This window comes from Dendrobium catenatum, unplaced genomic scaffold, assembly GCF_001605985.2.
Source record: "Dendrobium catenatum unplaced genomic scaffold, ASM160598v2 fragScaff_scaffold_621, whole genome shotgun sequence".
Lineage (NCBI taxonomy): Eukaryota > Viridiplantae > Streptophyta > Magnoliopsida > Asparagales > Orchidaceae > Dendrobium > Dendrobium catenatum.
The window spans coordinates 11,072,133-11,097,560 of record NW_021319083.1 but is presented as its reverse complement, the minus strand read 5'-3'; the positions used below and the strand labels follow the sequence as shown (position 1 = coordinate 11,097,560).

Sequence of the window (25,428 nt, the reverse complement as noted above, 5' to 3'; positions counted from 1 at the left end):
GTGATTTACCTCTTTTTTCTGGTGCCTCTCGTGGTAGAGCTCGTGGGAGGGGCAGACGTGGTCGGGGTTGATTAACTTGCTGGTGCTGCCTTCTTGGTTTATTTGGAAGGCCTTTTGGTTGGGTTGTCATGTTTTCTGTTCTTTGGGCTGCTTGGAAGATCTTGTTGATGCTCTGTGCCTTCGTGTTGACACTTTCAGTGGGTTTAATTTTTGGAGAACTATGTTTTTTGTTTTTGTGGTTGTTTGTTGAGCCGGACAATGATGTGGCTGGTGCTCGCTTCTCACTTAGTATGGCTCGTGGCAACCTTTGGTGTTGTTCTCATCGGGATGGCTGATTCGCGTTTGTTTCCACAAAATTGGACGGTCCGAGCTGTCTTTTGGGAAGCTGGGAGTCTCGGCCTTCTGCTGAGCCCACGGGCTTGTCATTTTACTCATGTTTTTGCATTTGCTTCATGATTATTGTAATCGCTCTTTTGATCTAATATATTATTCTGTTTTGTAAAAAAAAAAAAGTAGAAAAATTTTCCAAACAAAGCCCAAGAAATTGCCTACTTTCTTGCTTAAATTGTCCGCCAACTCTGTTCAATCGCCGCCCGCGACTATCAGACAATCTTAACCTAATTTTCTCATCATCGCGCTGCGGAAAAAAAAAAAACAAAAAAACTCTTTAATAATAACATCAATCTAATATTCTAATCCCACAACAACAGTGATCGGAGCCAAAATTCAAGGTCTTAAACCAGCTTGTTAATTTAACTGCACGAGATCGAGAGAGAGGAGCGAAAGAAGGAAGATGGCAAGGCCGGAAAGAAGCGATGTCCATCTCCCGCCGGAGGAGGCGAAGATAATAGAGGAAGAGACGCGGCGATACTTCGAGGAGATGATCCCCAAACGCCACCCCAAACCTGCACGCAGTGATCCCGACGGCTTTGCCCGTGATCTAGGGCAGTCCGATGGGGATTCAACTCCTCCAGAGCTCCAGAAGCTCCAAGAGCTCAACGCCGAGCAACAGGTGAGTCGCTTCACCATCCCATCATTGATTAGTCTTCTCCTATTTGTTAAAGCGACAGCGTTTGATGATTTCTCATTTAATTGGAGTTTGCGGCTTAGGGCAACGCCATTGGCTTTTTGTTATTTTGGCCTTTGCTGCCTTTTTCATGACGAGACTTTGGTTTGCAGGCGCTTGTCTGTGAAGGGTACGAGGCTGTGGAGGAGTATGTGGAGACGGGCTATTACTCGGGGCTCCACTGCATTAACAAGCAGCATCACACGGTAGGCCACTGAAATCGATTAAACAAATTTTTTGGGTGTCCCTTCCTATTGTAATTCTCTGGTTATAATGCTTGATCAACTTCTAGGGCTGTTCGGCGACAAGTAGGATTTGGGGAATTCGGTAGCAGATTTAATAACTTGTAGATCTAAACTATTTGACATGATTCTTTAAAATCTCGCTACATCATTAAATCGTAATAACAGCTTGGATATTTGTTGAGAGGAACATAAATGAAATTTAATCAATTACAAGGCTGAAAATAGATCTATCAAAATAGTAGATCATTTTACAGTTCCCAAAATTCTTAGCTTGATTTAAACAAAATACTACTTAAATTCTGGACACCAAAAATTATTTAAGCAAGATTTAGCTTAAATTGAGCTAAATAAAATTTTGAATATTTTAAATACTACTATTTTAATAAATCTCATTTCAGACCCATTATTAATTTAAATTTTGGCTGAAAATAGATCTATCAAAATAGTAGATCATTTTACAGTTCCCAAAATTCTTAGCTTGATTTAAACAAAATCCTACTTAAAATTCTATCCCAATAGGACGCCAAAAATTATTTAAGCAAGATTTAGCTTAAATTGAGCCAAATAAAATTTTGAATATTTTAAATACTACTATTTTGATGAATCTCATTTCAGACCCATTATTAATTTAAATTTTGGATTTTAATATTCCATTATTTACATGATTTATTAGATTTAAGAATTATTTACTCACATAGATTTTAAACCCTGAAATAAATAGCTAACAAATTTTGGAATTTTTTTTTTATACCTTAAAATTATTATGTATTTGCATATCTTCAACCTAAATATTAATATTTTTTACTAGGACCCAAAATTTTAAATCAGATTAAAAATATCACTATATTAATTTTCTTAAAATGAAATATATATTTTCATGCATATATTTTGAAATGACTATGACACTTAAGTATTTTATATAATTAACATAAAAAATTAGGTATTTGATATATAAATATATAAGAATTATGTAATCTGCATGTAAATCTCTTTGTCAAATTTTAATAAGATTTAATAATTGTCATGCCAATCAGTTTTTGTGTCGTAATCATGTCTAAAGATTTAACAAATCTAAATTTACAGAATTCAATAAATTACGATTGAATTAAATTCTTACTTGTGGCAAAATGGTCTTTTGTCTACTGTAAATTTTACTACTCCAATGGGGTCTCTTTGAATATTGACAACGATGAATTTAGGCCAATTAAGACAAACTCTTACACACATCACATACGCAAACTTTGAACCCAATACCTCTTGATTGATAGTCAAAGCTCCGAACCAACCAACAGACCAAGGCAAACTCATTACGATGAGTCATTTTGGATATAGAATCAAGATTGTTTGGGGGGGAACTCATACACACATCACATACGTAAACTTCGAATTCAAAACCTATTGGTTGATAGTCAAAGCTTTGAACAAACAGACCAAGGTGACCTCCATAGAATTAAGTTGTTAAATACCAAGTTCAGTTTTAAGGGACTTTTCATTAAATTTGTTCTTCGACAATCCTAGCTACTAATTGGATTCTCGTCCTCTTCCAAACAGCTTTTCTCTTTCTACTCAATGCACTAATCTTATCTTAAGATTATGAACTCCCAACAAACATGGAGCATCTTCCGATTTATGCTCTCCTTTGCTGTCTAGTGGCCTCCTCTGGTTGGCATTTAACATGCAGCCAAAAAAAAGCTCTGTTCTGCTCCAGGTATGCTACTGCAGTTTGTGATATATGGGCCATGCTATTGTAGGATTGAGTGCTACTTCCAATTCCCTAAAACAGGATCCTGGAACTTTTTTCTTATTAGGTTACTGCTAATTTAGTTTGTAAAAATTTTAGAAGTTGTCAAAATTTTGAGTTTGAATTCCACTGATGTCAAATTTATGTCTTGGAAATCAAAATTATCAAGCTAATATTCGACTTGTTTAAAAGAAAAAAAATCTTACACTAGTATAAGAAACTAATATGCGATGCAAATAATTTAATTTTTAGTTATTTATATAATGTATTAAATATTACGAAGAGTGAAAGATACATATATAAGTTAGCCCAGCAAAGATATATCAAAAGTAATAATTTATTTCAAGTGAAGTGTATTAAGGATGAAGATAAAAAATGTTTTTCTTAGAAGAGGATATTCAACATAGTTGAAGAGATATTTTTATAAGGTTTTGAATGAAGATTTTGATAATACGATTGACTTTAATGATCTTAGCATCCTGAATGAAAATAGAGATTTTTGTTTTTATCGTCGTATTAGTAGAATCGAAGTTGGAGAAATTTTTAAGAAAATGAAATGTAGAAAAATAATAGCGCCTGATGATATTCCAATATATGTGTGGAAATGCTTAGGAGTTTAAGGAATATCTTGGTTGACTAAACTTTTTAATATTATTTTGAAAACAAAAATGATTTCAAATGAGTGGAGGAGTACATTGGTTCATATTTTTAAGAATAAAGGTGATGCACAAGAATGTGTGAATTATAAAAGAATTAAATTAATGTGTCATGCATTAAAATTATGGGAGAGAGTAACTGAGTATAAGTTATGATGTCATACTAAATTAATGTCTCATGCATTCATGTTGGGTAGGTCTACTATGGAAACTACATTTATTGAGAGATTTAATGGAGAAGTATAGAGAAAGTAAGGAGATATATATATGAGATTTATTGATTTAAAAAAAAAAAAATATATGATAAAGTTTTAAGAGAAGTGTTGCAAAGAGTTCTAGAAAAAAAAGAGTTAATAATACTTATATTCAACTCATTAAGGATATGTGTTTAGGACTTGTTACATGTGTTCAAACACAAGATGGTTTGACCAAGTATTTTCCTATTTCAATTGGATTATATCAAAGATCAGCTTCAAGCCGACATCTTTTTGCTTTAGTCATGGATGTTCTTGCTAAAAAGTTGCAAGAGGATGTAACTTGGTGTATATTTTTGCTGATGATGTTCTTCTTGTTGTTAAGACTAGAGAGGGAGTTGATGAAAAGCTTGAATTATGGAGGTCAACCTTAGAGTCTAAATGTTTCAATTTGAGTAGATCTAAAACCTAATACATATAGTGCAATTTTAGTAATAATAGATCTAGTGGTGGGATTGTGACATTAGGAGATCAAGTCATTAAAAAAAATGCATGTTTTAGATATTTCGGGTCTATTGTTCAAAACGTTGGTGAAATAGATGATAATATTATTAGTAGAATTAAAATTGGATGGATGAAGTGGCGTAATGCATCTGGCATGTTGAATGATAGATAAGTACCCCTCTTAACTGAAGGGAAATTTTTTAAGATGCTGGTGAGACATGCAATACTTTATGGTGTAGAATGTTCGCCATTAAAAGAGAAGTATAAAATTAAGTGTTGCGAGGATGAGGATACTCGGGTGGATGAGTGGTTTTAATCTTAGAGACATAATAGAAAACGACTATATACGTAAAAAGGTTGGAGTAGATCTAGTTGCACATAAAATGTTTAGCTTCTGATGATCTTGTTAGGAGAGTAGATATATTAGATTTGACCCATGTTAAGAAAGGTAGATGTAGGCCTAAAAAGACTTAGTTAGAAAGTATTAGAAATGATCTTTTTTTTATTAGATTTAAATGAGAATTTGACTCTTAATAAGACAGAATGGAGAAAAAGAATTAATGTAGCTAACTCCATGTAGTGGGATAAAAGATTAATATTATTGTTGATATTGTTGTTGATATTGCTGTTGTTGTATCATTAAATTTTACACATGCTCTACACCACATGAACAATCCACACAACATTCATGGTGTGGTAAAGGGCTGCCGGCATGGTTTAAGGATTTCAAGGGACAAGAATTACATTGACATTATTTTCATAGTATTGTGCTTAATCCAATATTTCGGTCATTAACTGCAATTAGCAGTATCATTATTTTTTTAGTTTTATTAAGTAATTAATAAATTGGGTTGCTAGCTGCAGCTGTACATAAATTGGATCGATGCGTAAGCTTTAAATAAAAAATTTTAAAAAACTTATAAAAGTAAAAATAATTCATAAATATGCCTTAAACTATCAAATATTAACTTAATTCATCATTCAAGAAAGTAAAATGTGAAAGAAAATTCATGATAAGCACAGACTTAAAATTTATGTCATGAGGATCAAAAAATTAGGAATGGCATTTCTTTATTAGATTTAAACGAGAATTTGACTTTTAATAGGACATAATGGAGAAAAAGGATTCATGTAGCCGACCCCACGTAGTGGGATAAAGGCTTGATGTTGTTGTTGTTTTTGATCAAAAAATTAAAAGGAAGGGCTGCGAGCGGCCTACTAGGAGCAAAGAGATTTGTAATGCTATGCAACAGTGATGATGTTATTTTAATTATTGATGAATGTTTGCATGTTGCTTCTGACAAACATGAAAGCTAGCTTTGCAAAGCATGCATTGCTTAATATTAAAAGATGGCCAGTAATAGGAGTGCATGTTGTTCAACCTTTCATGTCAATCCTATTTAGTAGTCTAGTTGCCGCATTATTAAGCCTGTAACTAATTGGAAGGAGCTCTTGACATTTTTAGGCCTATGATGCATGCATTTCCTTGATTTCTTTTTTTCAGTAAGCATCCATCACATGCAATGCTTAATTACTGATTTATGATGTGATAACATCTTGCGTTTCAGCTGGTCCTGTTGTTATCATGTTGTTGGTTGTTATAAATTTATTATTTGGAGTTATGATCTTTATACATTTTTGCATCCTCATTATATTATTTTATGTATAATATAATATGCTCCAAATGTCGCAAGTCATCCCACGCCGACTCCTCTCCGCCCAGGAGCACCGCTGTCGCATCTCCCTTGCCGAGCCCGAAGTTGACCTATGCCCTACCGCCGGTCTTTTTCTGCCAAAGCCGATCCTCCCAACAAGCTGGCTTGCAATCGGTTAGTCGATTTTGAAATTCCTAATTGCAGCGGCTCTCTGAGATAGAAGCCAAGGTGGAAGATCAACGAAAAACTGCATGTTGCCGGCGGTGATTGGCTTCTTCCGCATGCTGAGGGAAGTTCTTTTCTCCTTTCGTTTTCTTTGTTACCGGAATGGCGGTTTGTCTTTCTTCGGATCCTGGTTTTCTGGATGGTTCGGCTAGGTCCCGATCATTTTTAGAAGCTTTAGCAGGATCTTCTCCTAGTAGATTTCCTGATCTTATTCGATATTCTCTTCGTGGAGTTCCTGCTCTTTTGGTGTAGGAAGAGGAGTTTTTTGCTCTTGCCGAACCATTTAAGTTTTCACTTGTTGGCTTCTTCCCTTCGCGGCGGCCTCCGCTCGCGTCGATTCAAATTTTTTTTTTCAATCTTCGTTTAAATGGCGCTTTCTCTGCGATTGTGTTGGATTCATCTCATGTTCTTATTAAGCTGGAGAATGATCTTGACTATAGTAGGGTGTTTTGTCATAGGTCTTATCTAGTTTTCAATTGCTTCATGAAGGTGTCTAAATGGTCTCCTTCCGGTGACATTGGGATGAGTCTCCCATTGTCCCGATCTGGATCTCATTCCCTAATTTGCGTCCCCATTTTTTCTCTCCTAGTATCTTGCATGGATTGGGGCTTCTCTTTGGTAATCCGCTGAAGGTGGACAATGCCACTGTGATGGGGTCTTGCCCGTCTGTTGCCCGTGTGCTGGTGGAAATTGATATCACGAAGAAATTTTCGGACAAGATTTGGTTAGGTCCAGACTCCAGAGAAACTTGGGTATTTCCAACAAGTTACTATGGAGGATTTTCCTCTTTTTTGTCTCAAATGTAAGCGTCTTGGTCATTCTTTTGGTGACTGCCGACCGAGTCTTGATGTTAGTTTGCCTGCTGCTCCTTCTTTGTCTAAATCGAATTTATAGGTTTCTAATGATATTGACATTCCTGTTGGCGAGGGGGTTGTTGGAAATTTAGGGGATACAGCTCTTATCCTTCCTAGTCCTACTATTGCTAATCTGTCTCCTATTATTTTACTGTCTATATGTCAGGATAGTTCTGTGGCTGTCTCCCCAGTTGTTTTGCCCGTTATTGGTGATGTTGGGGTTGAGTTAATTCCGTCTTGCCAATTTAAGTCTTCGATTTTCCCTGTTCCTGTTGCTGCGATTTGTTTGGTTGGCTCTCCTGTTATTTTGGACTCCCCTATCCATGCTATTAATGACTGTGCTGTGGGTGTGCCTTTTGTCGGGCAAGTGTCTTGCCCTGCTCTCTCCCCTGCAGCTACTGTGCCTGCTGATGTTGTTTCTCCTAATGTGGCTCCTACTCTTGTGGTTGTTTCTAATAGTAATTGTTGTATTAATCTTAGTGATAGTCCAATTGTTGGTGATGGTGCGGAATTGTGTGTTGATAATTTTGTTTCTTTTGTTGATAGTGGTGAGGAAACATTGGCTGTTGTTGGGCAGGAAGGTATTGTGATGCCTCTAGTGGATGTGCCAATTTCTATCATTTCAAATGCTAAAATGTTAGCCCATGTTGCTAGAGATGTTAGGTGGCAATGTGATTGGTTACATGATGACATGGCTATTGATAGTGGAGAGGACTTTATTGTTAACACCCTGGATACGGGCTCGCTCGATAATTTTGTTAGGCAACGTAAATGGAGTTCCAAGAAGAAATGATTTTCTTCTTTTGGAAGTTTTGGGATGTGGTCTTTCCTTCTCTTAGTTTGCTTTGCCACTAGTGTTTTTTATTTTATCATTTATTATAAATCTATTGATGTGGCCCTTCTTGCGGTCTTGTGTTGTATCTTTCTATCTTATTGGAATTTTTTGTTTTGGTTAAAATAATAATAATAATAATAATAATAATATGCTCCAAATATTAATTTTTATATAGATTTGTCATCATAGGTGGATCCTGGATAGGCCTGGATTATAGATTTGTTTGATTGGTTGGGTGACTCAGCTTGTTCCTCAATCCCTCTTTATTTTAATATTTTAGAGCAAAACATTTGTAAAAGGCAAAAATATGACAAAATTTTTATCAGATAAGGCCTCATAAACATCTTTAGGAATATGAATATCTTCTAATGTAATAAGGAAATTTTTGTGTGACGATGAGAAGTTGTTGAAGGATATAGAGTTGTTTATAGGGTATAAGGGAGGTGGTGAACTTACCTTATCTCCAGGAGATGGTTCAGATTCTTGGATCTGCTTTGGAGCACAGCTTGAGCTTGTACGTATGGAGTAAACCATTCCAAATCTAATGATAGCGCTGTCATTCGTTTCCCTTTTTTGGGTTTTAGGTGGATTGTTCTGAGGTGGTGGAGGAAGGTCAAGAGGTGCTAGTTCATTTTCCTCATATTCCTCAAGTTCAGTCTCCCCCTGAAGATAAGTTTTTGAAAAATAGGAATCTTATTCAGCAAAGGTAATATCAATAGAGACAAAAGGTTTTCTTGTGGGTGGATGATAACACTTATAGCCTTTTTGGGTAGCAGAATAGCCAATAAAGATGCATTTGAGTGCTATGGCTGTGAATATGAACATAGGCAGTGCATCCAAAGATTTTGGGTGCAAGATTATGATGGGTTCGAAACTCTGGGTAAAAAGAGGACAAGGTCGCCATTGGAGTTTTGAGACCTAAGGCAGTTGAAGGCAGTCAGTTTATGAGATATGCTGCAGTTAAAAGAGATTCCCCCTAATAGGATTTGGGTGTATTGTAGTGAAATAGGAAAGCTCGGATGGAGGCTAGAATGTGACCATTTTTCCTCTCTACAACCCCATTTTGTTGTGGGGTGTGAACACAGGAGGGCTCATGGATGATCCCTTCACTCTGGAAGTAGGAGGAAAGGGTTTGGTTGAAATAATCTTTGGCATTATCGGAGCGGAAACTCCTTATTTTTACCCCGAATTGATTTTTGATCTTGGAATGAAAGATGTGAACAATGGTGTTAATATCGAATTTATGTTTAAGGAGATAGATCTAAGAGACTCTAGTGCAATCATCAATGAATGACACAAACCAGCGTGCCCCAGAGATATTGGGAATTTTAGAGGGTCTCCATATATCACTATGAATAAGGTAGAAAGGAGTAGCACATCTCTCACTTTTGTTTGGGAATGAGGTTCTTTTATGTTTAGCCAACTCACAGGTTTCACAATGAAAAATTTTATTGTCTAATTTATGGAAAGATTGTGGATACATATGTTTTAGGACATCAAACGATGGGTGTCTCGGTCTATAATGATGAACCCAAATAGTGGAGTTCCTATCGACTAGGGATAACAAAGAGCAACTCTTTTAGATTGGTTTGGTTCTTCCAGGTAGTACAATCCCGCTATCTCCTTAGCAAGTCCAATCTTCTTCCCCGATCTCTGGTTCTGAAATAAGCAATTAGTAGGGTTAAACAATGCTTGACAATTATGGTCATTGATAAGTTTTTGTATTGATATCAAGTTTGTGGATAATTGTGGTACGTGGAGCACATTTTTTAGGGTGAGGGATGAGGATAATATGATGTCTCATTGGCCAGCTACCGTGGTAAGAGAACCATCAACAGTGATGATTTTTTTGTTGCTTGGGCAAAGAGTATAGTTTATGAGGTGGGTTGGTGAGTGGGTCATATGATCTGTGGCTCCTAAATTAATGATCCATAATTTTTTTAAATGATTTCTGGAAGCACTTAAACTAATAGAAATTGAAGTCTTACCTGAGAGTGCAAGTGAAGAAGAAGAATTTGGTTTTTCAAGAGATACCAGGAGAAGTTTTAATTTAGCAATATCTTCTTTGTTGAATTCTCCAAGGCTGGACTGAGCTTCTAGTTTACTTGTAGTGTTGTTGGCATGAGATGTGCTCCTTGTTTCACCTTTTTGATTCCACTCTTTGTTGGGGGGTTTTCCATGTATCTTTCAGCATGTTTCTTTTGTGTGTCTTGACTTTTTGCAATAGCTGCACCAAAGTGAGTCTTTATCTTTGAATTTTGAAGACATAAATGTATCGCTAATTTTTGGAGTCATGGAATTTCACAACCATGACATAATTATGGAGTCTGCTTCATCCCATGCCTCAAATTTGGGATCTCCTTCTTTTGGTCCTCCTCCAAGGAGGTGATGTATTTTACCTTTCCCCTTCAAGTAAGTTTTCACAAATTGAGACCACTTCAGGTAGTTCTTCCCATTTAGACGATAGGAAGCTTGCATGCTTTGAAGGTCACCTCGTCCTTGGTGCACCATAGAATCCTCAAGGTGGTCAGTGTTTGAAGAAGAGTTAATTTCTGACATTTTTGAATTAAATAATAGTAATGAAGACTATCTATTTGATTTTTGGACAACAATGAAGGCTCCCAAAAATTTTCTAATCGACAATAAAGGTCGATTTTTTTCCTTTTTTTTTTCTCGGTTTAATTAATAGGGTCGAGCCGAGTCTTTAAGAGACTCGGATCGGGTGAGGGTACGCAAGGAGCTCCTTGCTTCTCCTGCAAGATTCCGCACGCACGCAGAGTCTCCGTCCCGGCTTCGTACTTTGGCTTCCTCTCTTGCTGTCGGCACAACTTCCTCCGCGAGATTTCTTCTGTCGGCAAAGCTACGTCTCCCGTCGGCAGAACTTCTCCCCTGAGATCGTGGCTTGAGGCTTCATCTTCCGTCGGCAAAGCTCTGTCTCGCGAGGCCTCGACTTCCGGTTCTGTCTGCTAGGCTTCGGGCTCCGTTGGCAATGCTCCGTCCCTTGAGATCAAGACTTCGGCTTTAGGCTGCGTCCGGTAAGTCTTCGTCCCGCTAAACTCTGGCTTTCGATGGTTTCCTCTTTACTTCCTTCATCGCTTTGATACCATGTTGAAATCAAGAAGTTTGAGAGGAAAAGCTTGAATTTTATTATGCAATCTACTCCCTATTTATAGATCTATACAAGGTCTATTGATAAGGAAACAAATAACTCTATAATAATGAGAATACAATTATTCCTAAATCAATAAATCAACTATGGAAGGAATTAATGTGATCCAGGTAGTCTTCCCACGGATTACTGTTCACAACCGTGGATTTCTTTTTGGATTGTGAGGTTGAGATTTAACAAAAAATATAGGAGAGAGTAACTTTATCATAAGTTACGACATGATACTAATATTTCTCAAAATTAATTTGGATTAATGCCGGGTTGGTCGACTATGGAAACTGTACATTTATTGAGATATTTGATGGAGAAGTACAGAGAAAGTAAGGAGGATCTATATATGAGATTTATTGATTAAAAAAAAAAAAAAAAAAAAAAAAAAACATATGATAAAGTTTCAAGAGAAGTGCCTAAAGAGTTCTAGAAAAAAGAAGAGTTAATAATACTTATATTCAAGTCATTAAGGATATGTATTTAGGACTTGTTACTTGTGTTCAAACATATGATAGTTTGACCAAGTATTTTTCTATTTCAATTGGATTATATCAAGGATCATCTTTAAGCCCACATTTTTTTTTGCTTTAGTCATGGATGTTCTTACTAAAAAAGTTGCAAGAGGATGTAATTTGGTGTATACTTTTTGCTGATGATGTTCTTCTTGTTATAAGACTAGAGAGGGAGTTGATGAAAAGCTTGAATTATGGAGTTCAACCTTAAAGTCTAATTGTTTTTGTTTGAGTAGAACTAAAACCTAATACATATAGCGCAATTTTAATAGTAATAGATCTATTGTGGGATTGTGAAATTGGGTGATCTAGTCATTACAAAAAAATGCATGTTTTAGATATCTTGGGTCAATTGTTCAAAGCGATGGTGAAATAGATGAGGATATTATTAGTAGAAATCAAGTTGGATGGATGAAGTGGAGGAATGCATCTGCCTGTTGTATGATAGAAAAATAACCCTCAACTTAAGGGAAATTTTTTTAAGATGATGGTGAGACATGCAATGCTTTATGGTGTAGAATGTTGGCCATTAAAAGAGGAGCATAAAATTAAGTGTTGCAAGGATGATGATGCTTAGGTGGATGAGTGGTTTTAATCTTAGAGACATAATACAAAACAAGTTTATACGTAAAAAGGTTGGAGTAGATCTAGTGACACATAAAATGTTTACCTTCTGATGATCTTGTTAGGAGAGTGGATATATTAGATATGACCTATGTTAAAAAAGGTAGAGGTAGGCCTAAAAAACTTGGTCAGAAAGTATTAGAAATAATTTTTTTTATTAGATTTAAATGAGAATTTGACTCTTAATAAGACACAATGGAGAAAAAGAATTAATGTAGCTAACTCCATGTAGTGGGATAAAAAATTGATATTATTGTTGATATTGTTGTTGTTGTATCATTAAATTTTACACATGCCCTACACCACATGAACAATCCACACAACATTCATGGTGTGGTAAAGGGCTGCCGGCATGGTTTAAGGATTTCAAGGGACAAGAATTACATTGACATTATTTTCATAGTATTGTGCTTAATCCAATATTTCGATCATTAACTGTAATTAGCAGTATCTTATTTTTTACTTTTATTAAGTAATTAATAAATTGGATCGACGCATAAGCTTTAAATAAAAAAAAATTAAAAAACTTATAAAATTATAATAATTCATAAATATGCTTTAAACTATCAAATATTAACTTAATTCATCATTCAAGAAAGTAAAATGTGAAAAAAAAATTCACGATTAGCACCCTCTTAAATTTTTTATGTCATGAGGATCATTTCCTTGATTTTTTGATTTTTTTTCAGTTAGCATCCATCACATGCAATGCTTAATTACTGATTTATGATGTGATAACATCTTGCGTTTCAGCTGGTACTGTTGTTATCATGTTGTTGGTTGTTATAAATTTATTATTTGGAGTTATGATCTTTATACATTTTTGCATCCTCATTATATTATTTTATGTGTAATATAATATGCTCCAAATGTTAATTTTTATATAGATTTGTCATCATAGGAGTATTGGCTTAGGCCTTTATTATAGATTTGTTTGATTTGGTGACTCCGCTTGTCCTTCAATCCCTCTTTATTTTAATATTTTGTAGCAAAACATTTATAAAAGCTAAAAATATGACAAATAACTAGAATGTAGAGAGAGAAAATGCAAATTCATAAATGTCATAATCAACTAGTAATTGATGTAATAAAATATAGAGTTTAAGATAATAAACCCTGTGTTTTTTATAGTGTTCCTACTAAAAAAAGTTGTCAAATTTGCCACTGTTCGTCATCCGAATAGTATGAGAAGCATTTTCCTATCACTCTTCTCAAATCTAAAATCCCGGACTCACCCCAGGAGTTATTTGTTTGTTCTTGTGCCTACTATCAAGTAATTCCTCATCCTCCTAATCTGTTGCATCTTTGTTTCTGTAGACCGGGTCAGGCTTCATCAAGATGGAGAAACCCAAAGGCAGTAATCTGAACCTGAAATCAGTCTCTGCATTTAGCTCTCCTGCATCTTGCAGCTGTAATCCTGCAACAAATGATTGGATTCCTCAAGCTGAAACAGTAGGTGCCAGGGTTGACAATATGGTAATAGAAATATTTAATCTCTGCTGAGTTCTGTTTTTTCCTGATTAGAAGGATTCTATTTTCATTTCAGGTGATCCCAGTTTCTCACAAGCCTAACCGGAGTGAGAGTTAGTCATTCGCTCAATCTTGGGTAATGTGCTGTTCCAAGTTATTGTATTGCGATGTGAAACTTTCTTTACAGTTTGAGCTAAATAAATGTCTGCGAGGTTTTTGTTAATTTGTGTGATCAGATTCTTTGCCCTCGGTTTTCTTCATCTCTCCTGGTTTTTGGAGTGTGTGTTTATTTTTTAGAGTTCTTTTTTTAATTATATTAGAGTTTGAGTGTTTTATATAAGAGGTTGCAACCATTGACTTGAATTTTATGAGCTGTTTTTTTTTTTGGGACATTTAGGCCATTTAAGGCAAACTCACACACACAACGCATACACATGGACTTGAACCTTGGACCTCTTAGTTTGAAGCCTAAGCTCTCAACCAATAGGCCAAGGGGAGTTGTGTTTATGAGCTGTTTTCACAAACTGTTGTCTTGAAAGTGCTCAGAAAATCAGTTAAGGCACCTATTCAGGATCATAAAAATTCTATCCGACTGAGATTTTTTCATTGTTAATGTTAGATTTTTTTCCGATTTCATGCTCATCTTAACAAGAAGTTCAAAATTTTATTTGCCATAGGATTAGCAATTTTGTCAGTAGCTATGTAAGGTATGTTACAGGGTTGCCATACATGTATACTTTTTTTTTTTTCTGAAAAGAAATACTGACAATCATAATATTGTCTACTAAGTCAATATAAATATATTTCTCGTTTTGATAGTGGCAGCAGCCAGCAGGCAAAGGGCGAAGCCTCTGTCATTAGCACTATTTATATCGGGCATAGTAAAGGCTGACAGCAATGAAAAAAATTATTTTTATATGTTCAATTGACAGAACAAATTAAATTTTTTTTTTTTTGTTGGGAACGGGATATCTACCCATTGTCATCCCCAAAGGAGGTGCATGACGGTGTAATTAATCCCTCGATAGGCCTACCAACAACCAACCCCACAGGTGCAGGCTCGTACAATTATTTTCTCCCCATTTAAGAAGTCGAACCGTATGAGAGAGAAATCGATCATGAGTTGGAGAGTTTTCAATCACGCTCGCCTACCAACTTAGCTAAGCCTGATGGGTTAAATTAAAATGTAAGATTGACTATATGAAATATGCACTTTAAATGCATGCCACATATCCTCATTTCATAGTTGGGGAATTTCTTCTCTGTCTAAATTGAGAGGCAAAACATTCTCCCAATAACAGTGTATGTATGTTAACAAATCATATTTTTGACTTGTTACATCCATTTTAAAATAAATTCAAATTGAATCAAACTATCGTTAAATTTATTTTAAAATAAATACAATAACAATTTTAATTGATAAGTATCACTTTTCTCACTCATCTTAAAATAAATTCAATTGCTAGAAAATCCATCCTATTTAAATTTTGATAAAAATTTCCCTATTAAAATAAGGGCAACTCTATTTAGTCCAATCAGCAAACAAAATTATAAAATAAAGTTTGATTCAACTATTAAAGGGATCAAATAATGTGATTTTACTAGATGGAAACTATTTAGTTTCCCTACAAGAAGTGTCACTGGAACTGCTCATATTCAAAGCAATCTGCCCAAACATTTAGAAAAAGTAACAGGAAAAATAGTAAGTAAAATATGCTCACTTAAAATAAGAGTCAGAAGTATTTGATCCAAAATGGGGAAGATCAACTCCTAATGCATCTCTTGCTATCTGGTTATTGAACAACCTATATCCAAGTAAGTTGGAACCTAAGGAGGATCTTACAGAAGAACCAGATCAGATTTCTATCAGAAAAATGGAAATGGATAAACCAATTCATAGCATTTATCCTCTCAAGCAAAGGTGAAAATGATCCAAAGCTCTATTTTATATTTGCCTCGAGTAAACCATGGAATACATAGGTGAAATTTCCAGCCTTCAAGGATGATTGTGATTTGTGAGACTAGTTGAAGAAGGGTCCATGTTCAAGCACCAGGGTCAATGTCTCATCTATCAAAATATAAATCCTAGAGGATTGTTGTAGGGACAAACACCAAGCTTCAAATCAGCTTTTAAAGAACCTGTTTTCTACAGAGAATGTAGATGCGAAGTCAGATTCTCAGTATACAATCATGGCGTAGAGGCCATCTGTGCTTCTACCATAAGAGATCTCCTTCTGGAATGTAGATGAGAAGTTAGATTTTCATTATACAATCATGGCGTAGAGGTCATCTGTGCTTCAACCATATGAAATCTCCTTATAGTTTTAGGTGCGGTTCTTTCATGCAGCTTTGCACGTTGTAGATAGGTGTGAAAGGCTCTGCCGAGTAAAGAATGAGGTCTGGTCAATACGTTGTGATGTGGCTGAAAGGCTAATGAAGTGAGAAATGGTGTATGGTAGGTTGTGCAGATAATGGAGAAGAGGAATTATGTTGGGTACAAAGCTAGTTGATGATGTCTGAGAAGGTCAGGCTATTAGACATAGGCCGAGGGAAGCACGAGATAGATAAATAAAGTATTATGATCTAAAGAACCAAACAATAGAGTTTTAAATAGAAGAGTTTGTGGTTATAATTTAGCTCATTGAAGTGTGCGGGTATGTTTGGTAGAGAAGGGAAGTTGAGTCCAATGTATATTTGACCATTCGAGGTGATGTCTATAGTTGAAAAGTTTGCATACAAATAAATATAGTCACAATACATGAGTGAAATCCATGATGCATTCTATGTTTCCTTAGTAAGAGACTATGTCACAAATGTAATGAATATAACACCAAAATGAAAAAGTTGAACTCGAACCTCATATGACTTATGTAGAAGAATTGAATGCATATTGACTTATATTATGAAGCAATTAAGGAAGATCATACTCTTATGGCGAGGTACATTAGAAACATGGGTCTGAAAGAGAAGCTATGCCGGAGGATTCCATGATAAGACAACTCTATATATAAACTTATTTGATTGACTGATTCATGTATTACAATGTTAATGATAACATTTTTTCCAAGGTGGTAGGCTATAATATCCATCTAAGCAGTCTTGTGTAGTGTTACCTCCATAGTACCAATGAGTATTTTAAGCACGTATGCATGTTTGATCAATACAAAACTGTGCTAAACAAGCCATGGTATTTTTCAAAGATATTGCTCTCTAAATATGATAGTACACATGAATGTCCGAGAGTAGCGAGACAATCCGCTAAACTATGGTATAACATGATTAACCTGTGAACATATGACTGGATGTTATGGATTTATCGTACATGCATTTTACAAACTAACTTTGCTATATTATAGTACATTCAATGTTTAGTTTATGCATATTTTTTCTTGGTTTTTATGAGCACAATAAACATGGATGTATATTTTTTTATCGACTAACTTTCATTATATTTAGCATATATCCATGCAATTGAGCTTTTTGGAGCTATTTAGTATCTATTTCATGAATCCCTTTCATTAATAAAGTCGGTATAATATTTCATGGCTAATTTTTTGATAATCAACCAACGGAAGAAAAACAAGCAAGATACAATTAATCCTCAATTCAAGAGAAGGATCGATCTCTCCCAAATCTCTAGACGCTGCTAGAGCCCAAAGAAAAACCTAAATCTATGAGATCTCAATTTTTAGCCAAATTCAAGATGTCCTAACCCTAGGAAAACAAAGTATTTAATGCATAAAAAACAAAAGGAAATCCCTAAACAGTACATACATTCAAATTTCCCTCCCAAATCCCTAAAAAATCATTCCTAAAAAGCTCTATGGGCGTTGGTGGCTCACGCGACACTGCAGGAGGCGGAACTTTTCCGCCTCCGTTTCGTCGAGCCGGTCCTATCTGGACTGGCTGGACCGGTCTAACAGGTTTACATGTTGTTCCATTAAAGGGCATTTTCTTTAGACTTATTCCCATAATATTCTATGATTATGCTATTTGCTAGTGCTTATGTTGCTTTTCACATACACCGTATTTGTGATTTGCATGTTATACATTTCATAGAGCTCACACTTCTTGAGTATATTCCTACGCATTGTAAAATATTATGTTTGTGATCCTATGTAAAGTGATTATGTTTTGTATTGGCACATTTATATATGTTGGATTAAGTATATTAATTTTTGTTGCATAAATTAATTCATATAAGCTGCTTAATCATGCGTCAAGCCCTATTTAAGAGAGGGGCTTTATTTTAAATTTCTAGGGGCTTATAGATGACCTAATTTCTTAGTGGGATGTACAAAGTTGATGAATTTTTTATATTAGCTGATAGGATTGAGGTAGCAACATTAGTTTGTTTTACACCCGAGGTATTTAAGTACTATATTTGAAAATATCCCTAGTATAAGTTTATTTGGTTAGCTAAAGAAAATAAAAGAAAATTATATATACCTTACAAGAACATCAGGTTTTGTTTAATTCATTTATGTTTGTGAATATCATATATCTGACTCGATGCTTACATTCAGCCATAGTATTAAAACCAGTACTCAGTCATAAATTGTATACATATTTAGTAAAAAAAGGCCTTGTCATTAATGTTATGTCATTCATACACATTCCATTATGTACATAAGCTCGATTATAACAATTAATCAAGTCCTACAGTTGATTTATCCTCTATTTATAAGCTAACTTTCAAACATGCATATTGTTCTCCCTTCAGTGAATTGAACCCAGTTGTAAGTTTTATGCAGCCTACTGAATTTTTTGCTCACACAATTACGTATGCATGTATTATTAGTTTCAAGGAAAGGCAAGGAGCTCTAACAGTAGAATTCAATTGGCAAGTAGCCTGGGCAAGTGATTGCGAAACTGTAAATGTAATCTTTTGTAATCATGGCAAATTAGTATTTTATGTATGTATTTGTTTAAATCAAATTAATTTGATAGATGAAATTCTGATTTATTTCTTCCACATTTACTACTCTCTTATAATTATTAGTTGCTCTACAGTTACGTATATTTACTGATATGTAATCCCTTCCAAATAAGATTAGATGTTAAGGAGAATTGCATGTTTTGATTTGATGTTGAGGTTTAAATTGAATATGATTTAGGGTTCTCACGCTACAATTCTATTCGATGTGGTTCTCTATGTGCAAAGCTGCATTGGATAAAATCATGATAAGTTTAACAACATGCAGGGGATCTCCAATGGGTTATGAATAGTATATTCAACAAAAGTGAGCGATTTATTGGTATTATGGTTTATTTGAAATTGGAAACTTAAATTAAAACTCCTAGAGGAAGCTGACCATGGAACTAAATATCTAAAAATACCAAAACTTACAACATGTAATCATCACTTTTTTATGAACAAAATTTCAATTTCCAGTTTTCAATCTTTTATATTCTTGTTAGATATGTGATTCATTTGAATTGAGTAAAAGTAAGATTACCTAATTCCAGGAGAAGCGATCTCTTTTCATGATGTGTGGCCTAATAAAATAACACTTTAATTGAAAGACTAACAATTTGGTTCCTACAACTTTGTGTGTTTTCCCCTACAACATTTGGAATTGTTTATGTGTCGGTCGTTATAAGCTTTCCCTCAAGGGTTACTTGCATAGTTGCCCCATTTGTCCATCTTAACTTACAGCAGTATTATTACAAAAGATATCAACTTATGTTCATGGGTAAAACTATATATTATGCAAGTGTTTTAAATTCCTAACTTTCAAATAAAGTTTAAGTATAAACATGATTATCATCTGGTGTCATAACGGGCTGATCTTATGTGAACCATATTAAGTAAGCTAAGGACAAGAAGCCTATAAATAGATGTTCTAAGGTATGTAAATTATTATATTTTATTAAATAAAATCCCCCCTTGTTCAAAATGTTAATTTTATATATGCAAGTTGGATGTGCGAACACTTAGTGTGGTATGAATCTAATTATGGCAAAAGTCATCTTGTACTAGTGTCAAGCGTGAATTTCTTATTTTTGATGCTTTTTTAAATTTAATTTCTACTATATAACATATTATTGGCTCGCCAGTCTTCTTGATTTTGTACACATTTAACACAACTAAAATTATACTTGTACTGATAAGATTATAATTGCTTAGTGCTTTTGTGATTTCTATATTTCTTATTGATTTCTTTAAATTTATTAAATCATTATATTAATGTTTGAGTTATAATTCTAGCATTTATTATTTTTCATTTGAAGAAAGTTGTTGGCATGTTTCATGATTTATGATCCATTAATCTTAACTCTTAAGTTCTTTTGTATGATCTACATACATCGCATCATTCTAATTGCATTATGAAACTATAACACCAAATCATCCTAAATCAAACTCATATCAAAACTTATGATAACATTATGTGATCAACTAAAAGTATGATATATTAATTATGTCAATTAAAAAACTATTAAATAATAAAATTTAGTTATAATTAAGTTATAGTCCTAGAAATTACAATATAAATATGTTGAAACTTAAAATTAAATTCTTAAATTCGAGGGGAGATTTGATTTTAGAGAAGTTTTAGGGTGGATCAATGCTTTGGATCCTTTCTTTGAAAAATGCAGCCGATATGATTCCCACAGTTTAATATGCCAATCAAAACTAGTTGAACATGCTCAATCTTTTTGATAAAGTTTTACTGCTAAGCCATCATGAATTGAAATGAAATATAAATTTAAAAGGCAATACTTACATCTGGTGAACATAGGGATCAATTTCATGATAATTTTTGAGATCATAAACAAGGGATATGACATGTTCGTGTATTATGCAAGATTTATAGGTCTTGTAGTTAACTATTATATTTCCTTAGATTTTTTTAAACAATTATTTGTGCACCAAAGGTCTTAAGAGAGAAACTCAGGATAAACTAAATAATACAACAACAACAACATCAAGCTTTTATTCCATGTACTACATGGGATCGGCTATATAAATCATTCTTTTCTATTGTGTCTAATTAAGGGTCAAATTCTTATTTAATTCTAATAAGGGAAGGACATTTCTAATTTTTTCCAACCAAGTCTTTTTGGTTCTACCTCTACCTTTCTTAACATAAGACAAATCTAATACAACTACTCTTCTAACCGGGTCATCGAAAGGCCTCCGTTTTATGTGACCAAACCATCTAAGGCGACTCTCTCTAATCTTATCTTCAACTAGAACTACTCCAACCTTTTCGCATATATATTTGTTTTGTATCTTGTCTCTAAGAGTAAAGCCACTGAGCATCCTCATCTCTGCAACACATAACTTAACATTATGCTTCTCTTTTAATTTATTTATTTATTTTTATTATGCTTCTCTTTTAATGACCAACATTCTGCGCTATAAAGCATTGCAGGTCTCGCCACCATCTTATAAAATTTTTCCTTAAGTTTGCAGGGGACTTTTCTATCACACAAGAAGCCCGATGCATTCCTCCACTTCAACCATCCAACTTGAATTCTACTAATAATATTCCCATCTATTTCAACATCACTCTGAACAATAGACTCTTAAGTTTGAGGGGGATAAACTAAATAATGATTCACCAAAAATATCACATAAGTCTCTATGCATAGCTTTAGATATTGAGAAATATTAAAAACAACTCTCCCTATAAGATTATTGCACTTGTGCTTACTCCTAATGAAAACTTAATAATTACTCATCTAAAGCTTATTAAATACATGCTAACATAAGTATTATGCATGGGAAACTTGATCTAATTGAAGAAACAAATATATTATTCATTAGAGGGCATTTTAAATGTAAACAATTACTTACAATTACAATATGAATCTACTAATTATTTTGAATTTGGAAATGCAACTACATTAGACCATATTCACGATTCATGAACCTGAATCTCCACTGGATGAAGATGAAGATTCGAAATTTGAGCATTTTTTTTAGCATGAAATTAAAAATGAGCATATAATCAAATTTGAAAATGAACTTCCAATAGGATTGAGTCTATTTTTTATTGTCAAGATGAACAAATCATATTTAATGTACTTGATGAATCAACTAAGCATACTGAAAATATAACTTTTGAAGAGGTATTTATTAATATTATTCCTATGATGGATGGTCCAATTGAATTTGAATTTAATTTTTATTTCTTTAGTTTCTAGTTATATAAATTCATAAATTTATCTTAAGGGAAGAAAGAAAGTTTTGTTTTAAAAAGTTGTCCATCCATATGGACATATCATAATTATGTGGTTTGTTGTAGGCAATAATAGCATTTCATTTTGAATAAATTAATTATAGGTCATTATTAGTATTATTTATGGCATATCTTTGTTTTGTAGCATTTTATTAATTGAATTATATCATGTTCACGATTTACATGATGTGCCTAAGAATATTTGTAGGGCATGAGGTATTAATTATGATAATAATAAACTTCATGTTAATGTGAACATGAGGTATGTGAAGTTTAAACATGGCCATAGAGTTATGACGTGTTTAAACTTTCAAGGACTTTCACTAAGAGAAAGTTTAAAATATTAAATACAAGAAAGACAAATCATTTAAAATTTTGAAATGAATTGGAGCTAATGCCTATAAATTCAAAATTCTAGGAAATTAAGGCATAAATTCAATTTCCAATGTATATAATTTGATCTTATTTCATAATCCTACTATCAATTCCTTATTATTCCACATCTAATCCTCTAATGAACACTTCTAAGTAAATTGTTCCCAAGTATGGGGCAGATCCACAGTAATAGCATTGGGGCGCATGCCTCCACTGGCTCGGCCCAAAAAATAGCAATAAAAAGGGGCCAAAAAACATCAATAAAATTATCTAGTTTTTTTTATTGTTTCAAGAATCTCTACCTAACAAACCCGCTTGCATACTCCCTAGCCCATTGTGCTCCACCACTCACTTCACATGGTCAGGCGCATCTCCAAATTTACCATTGATGCTCGCCCCTCCCTTCTCTCTCTCTTGTTTCTTTTTGTCAATCCCTCAACAACATTTGATCCAAAACACTATAGAAAATGCAAAGGCTGAGGGATCAAAACTGCTACTCGATCACCATTCCTAACAAGCTTTTGAAGCCTATGCGTAAGGAAAAGTGGAGAACTCTCCTAGGCCCTAAAGAAGTAAGAGATGGCAGAGTCCCATTACATGGTGCTCACACTCTAGATTTTTCATCAATCTCCATGCCTTAGATTTCTTCGTTGAATTGAATCTTATGTAAGAGATCATTAATGATTATCATGGATTATTTAGTTTTTGGAGTTTTTTATCTTTCTTATGTAATAAGAGAAATTATCATATTATCTGAAAAGAATAAATTATGTTGAGCCTAGATAGAGAGGAAATGAAGTAAATCTTGACAAATTACAGATAACAAAAAAAAAAAAAAGCTACACTTATTTGCAACAAAATCATGACAGATTGCATGTAGCAAATCAACCACTAGTCAAATTAAGAAGACACTCGAAGAAATTCATTGCAACGAACTAAGCCCAAAAGATAAGAACAAAGAGTCCAACAAGAAACAACGAGTTAAATTCCACAAGAAAATCACTATCATTCAAACACAATTTGAGCATAAAAATAAGCAATATAAACATGTTTAAGTAAAAGGAGACAAAAATCAAGAACCCAAAGGTCAGTATCTTATTGTATACATACACATAAACCTATAATCAGAACAGCAACCATAAGAAAAAAAAAAGAGGGAAAACCCATAAACTAGCATCTTTTTATAGTGAATTCAGATCAGAAAACCTGGAGAACGGGGCGCTTTCCCAGTCGCTTGATCTCCCTATCCATGCTCCCAGTGAGCATGAGGCCGAACATCCTGAAATCGCAGAGGAGAGACCAGAAGGGGTAGCCGAAGGTTGCCGGTGGGTTGCCCTCGACAAAGAAATGGCTGTACCACGCCATCCCGTAAGCTAGAAGCGGTGCGGCCAATACGAGGGCCCACCAGCCAGAGATGGCTGCGAACAGAAAGCATAGGATGCCGGAGAGCGTGCCCATGAAGTGCCACCGACGTGTTAACGGCTTCGAGTGCTGGCTCACGTAGAACGCCCAGAACTCCTCCAGATTCCTATAATTCATACCTTTTTACACAAATCGGAAACCGCGAGCCCTAATTCGAAGACGAAGAAGAAAAAAAACCCTAGATCAAAAATTAAATTTTCGATTGAAATCGCAAGTAGAAACTGAGAAGCAAGAGCTGCAGGCTCTTTTTTCTTGCAGATGGGGGGAAGACTGAGTATAATTAATTGGAAAAATTTTTGGGTCGGCACTTGGCATATAAGATTATGTTTTTTTACATTAAAATTATAATTCTTTTTTAAATAAATTTAAAATTTTTAAAATGTATTCTAATTATTTGTTATTAAAACATTTTGATATATATATTTTTAATTAACTGAAAACATGAATGGACACCATTGAAAGCTTTATCTCACTTGGGATCACTTTTGTGTGCCTCCTTGATATTATTATTAGTTTATATAAAATAAAACTTTTTTTTTTTGGGGATTGTTTGCCCCAAGTAGAATTTACTTAAAATAGGAATTCTTAAATCATGTAAGTTTAATTTTAATAAATGTTGAGAGGAGTAAATATAATAAATTATTTAGCATGATAATTATAAAATTTTAATGTATTGTATAACTATTTATTAAGTTAAAAATATTAAAATTTAATAATATATGTAAATAAAAAAATAATATATGTGAAAATTATGAAAATGTGATTGATTTTAGTTACCTTAACATCCTAAATGAATTTTTATTTTTATTTTTATCGATGTATTAGCAAAACTAAAGTTAGAGAGGTTTTAAAGAAAATAAAGTTTGAAAAAGTTGTTGGACATCATGATATTCCAATAGAGTTGTAGAAATGCTTAGGAGATGAAGGTAATTTTTTGGCTTACTAAACTTTTTAATATTATTTTAAATACTAAAATGATCGGAGAATGAGTGAATTGATTCATATTTTTAAGAATAAAGGTGATGCACAAGATTAACTCAATTATAAAGGATTTAAGTTAATGTGTCATATTTTAAAATTATGAGAGAGAGTTATGGAGCATAGGTTGCGATGTGATCCTAATGTTTCTCAAAATTAATTTGGACTAATGTCGCGTGGGTCTACTATGGAAAGTATACATTTATTGAGAGGTTTGATGGAGAAGTATAGAGAGAATAAGGAGAATCTAAACATAATATTTATTGATTTAGAGAAGTATATGATAAAGTTCAAAGAGAAGTGCTATGAACATTTGTAGAAAAGAAAATATTTAATAATGTTTATATTTTAGTTATTAGAGATATGTATGTAGGAGTTGTTACTTGTGTCCAAACACAAGGTGGTTTGTCCAAGTATTTTTCTATTTTAGTTGGATTACATCAAGGAGCATCCTTAAGTCCATATCTTTTGCTTTAGCCATGAATGTTCTCAATAAACATTTGCAAGAGATTGATCATTATGAACAATATGATATGATATTATTGCATTTTCATCATAACTTTGCTGAAATTGGAGTTCAGATGGTCCCTCATTTAATTTCGAAAATTTTAAACTTGAATATGCCTCAAAACTTGTGCTCGATGAAGACAATTTATGATGACGTATCATGCATAACAAGTGAATGGGAATAACAAACTTTATCACGTATTTACACAATAATTA

General features: G+C 33.9%; 2 protein-coding genes across 4 annotated transcripts; one reads left to right on the top strand and one right to left on the bottom strand.

The window, feature by feature from the left end:
• The first annotated feature begins 587 nt into the window (after positions 1-587).
• Positions 588-14,120, top strand: LOC110111910. Of its 3 annotated transcripts, none has more exons than XM_020843974.2 (4): positions 590-1,012; positions 1,180-1,272; positions 13,589-13,747; positions 13,818-14,120. In XM_020843974.2, the coding sequence occupies exons 1-4, from the start codon at positions 794-796 to the stop codon at positions 13,857-13,859; spliced, it is 513 nt and encodes a 170-aa protein (XP_020699633.1). In that variant the 5' UTR covers positions 590-793; the 3' UTR covers positions 13,860-14,120. The 3 variants fall into 3 exon arrangements, with proteins under 3 accessions (XP_028550986.1, XP_020699633.1, XP_020699636.1); XM_020843977.2 differs by having other exon boundaries at positions 594-1,012; positions 13,589-13,723; XM_028695153.1 differs by lacking the exons at positions 13,589-13,747; positions 13,818-14,120 and adding an exon at positions 6,130-8,098 and having other exon boundaries at positions 588-1,012.
• LOC110111911 lies at positions 13,305-24,038 on the bottom strand. The gene is made up of 2 exons (XM_020843981.2): positions 23,512-24,038; positions 13,305-13,688 (listed from the first exon to the last, which is right to left on the bottom strand). Exons 1-2 carry the CDS (start codon positions 23,842-23,844, stop codon positions 13,659-13,661), a joined length of 363 nt encoding a protein of 120 aa, XP_020699640.1. The 5' UTR covers positions 23,845-24,038; the 3' UTR covers positions 13,305-13,658.
• Positions 24,039-25,428: the final 1,390 nt, after the last annotated feature.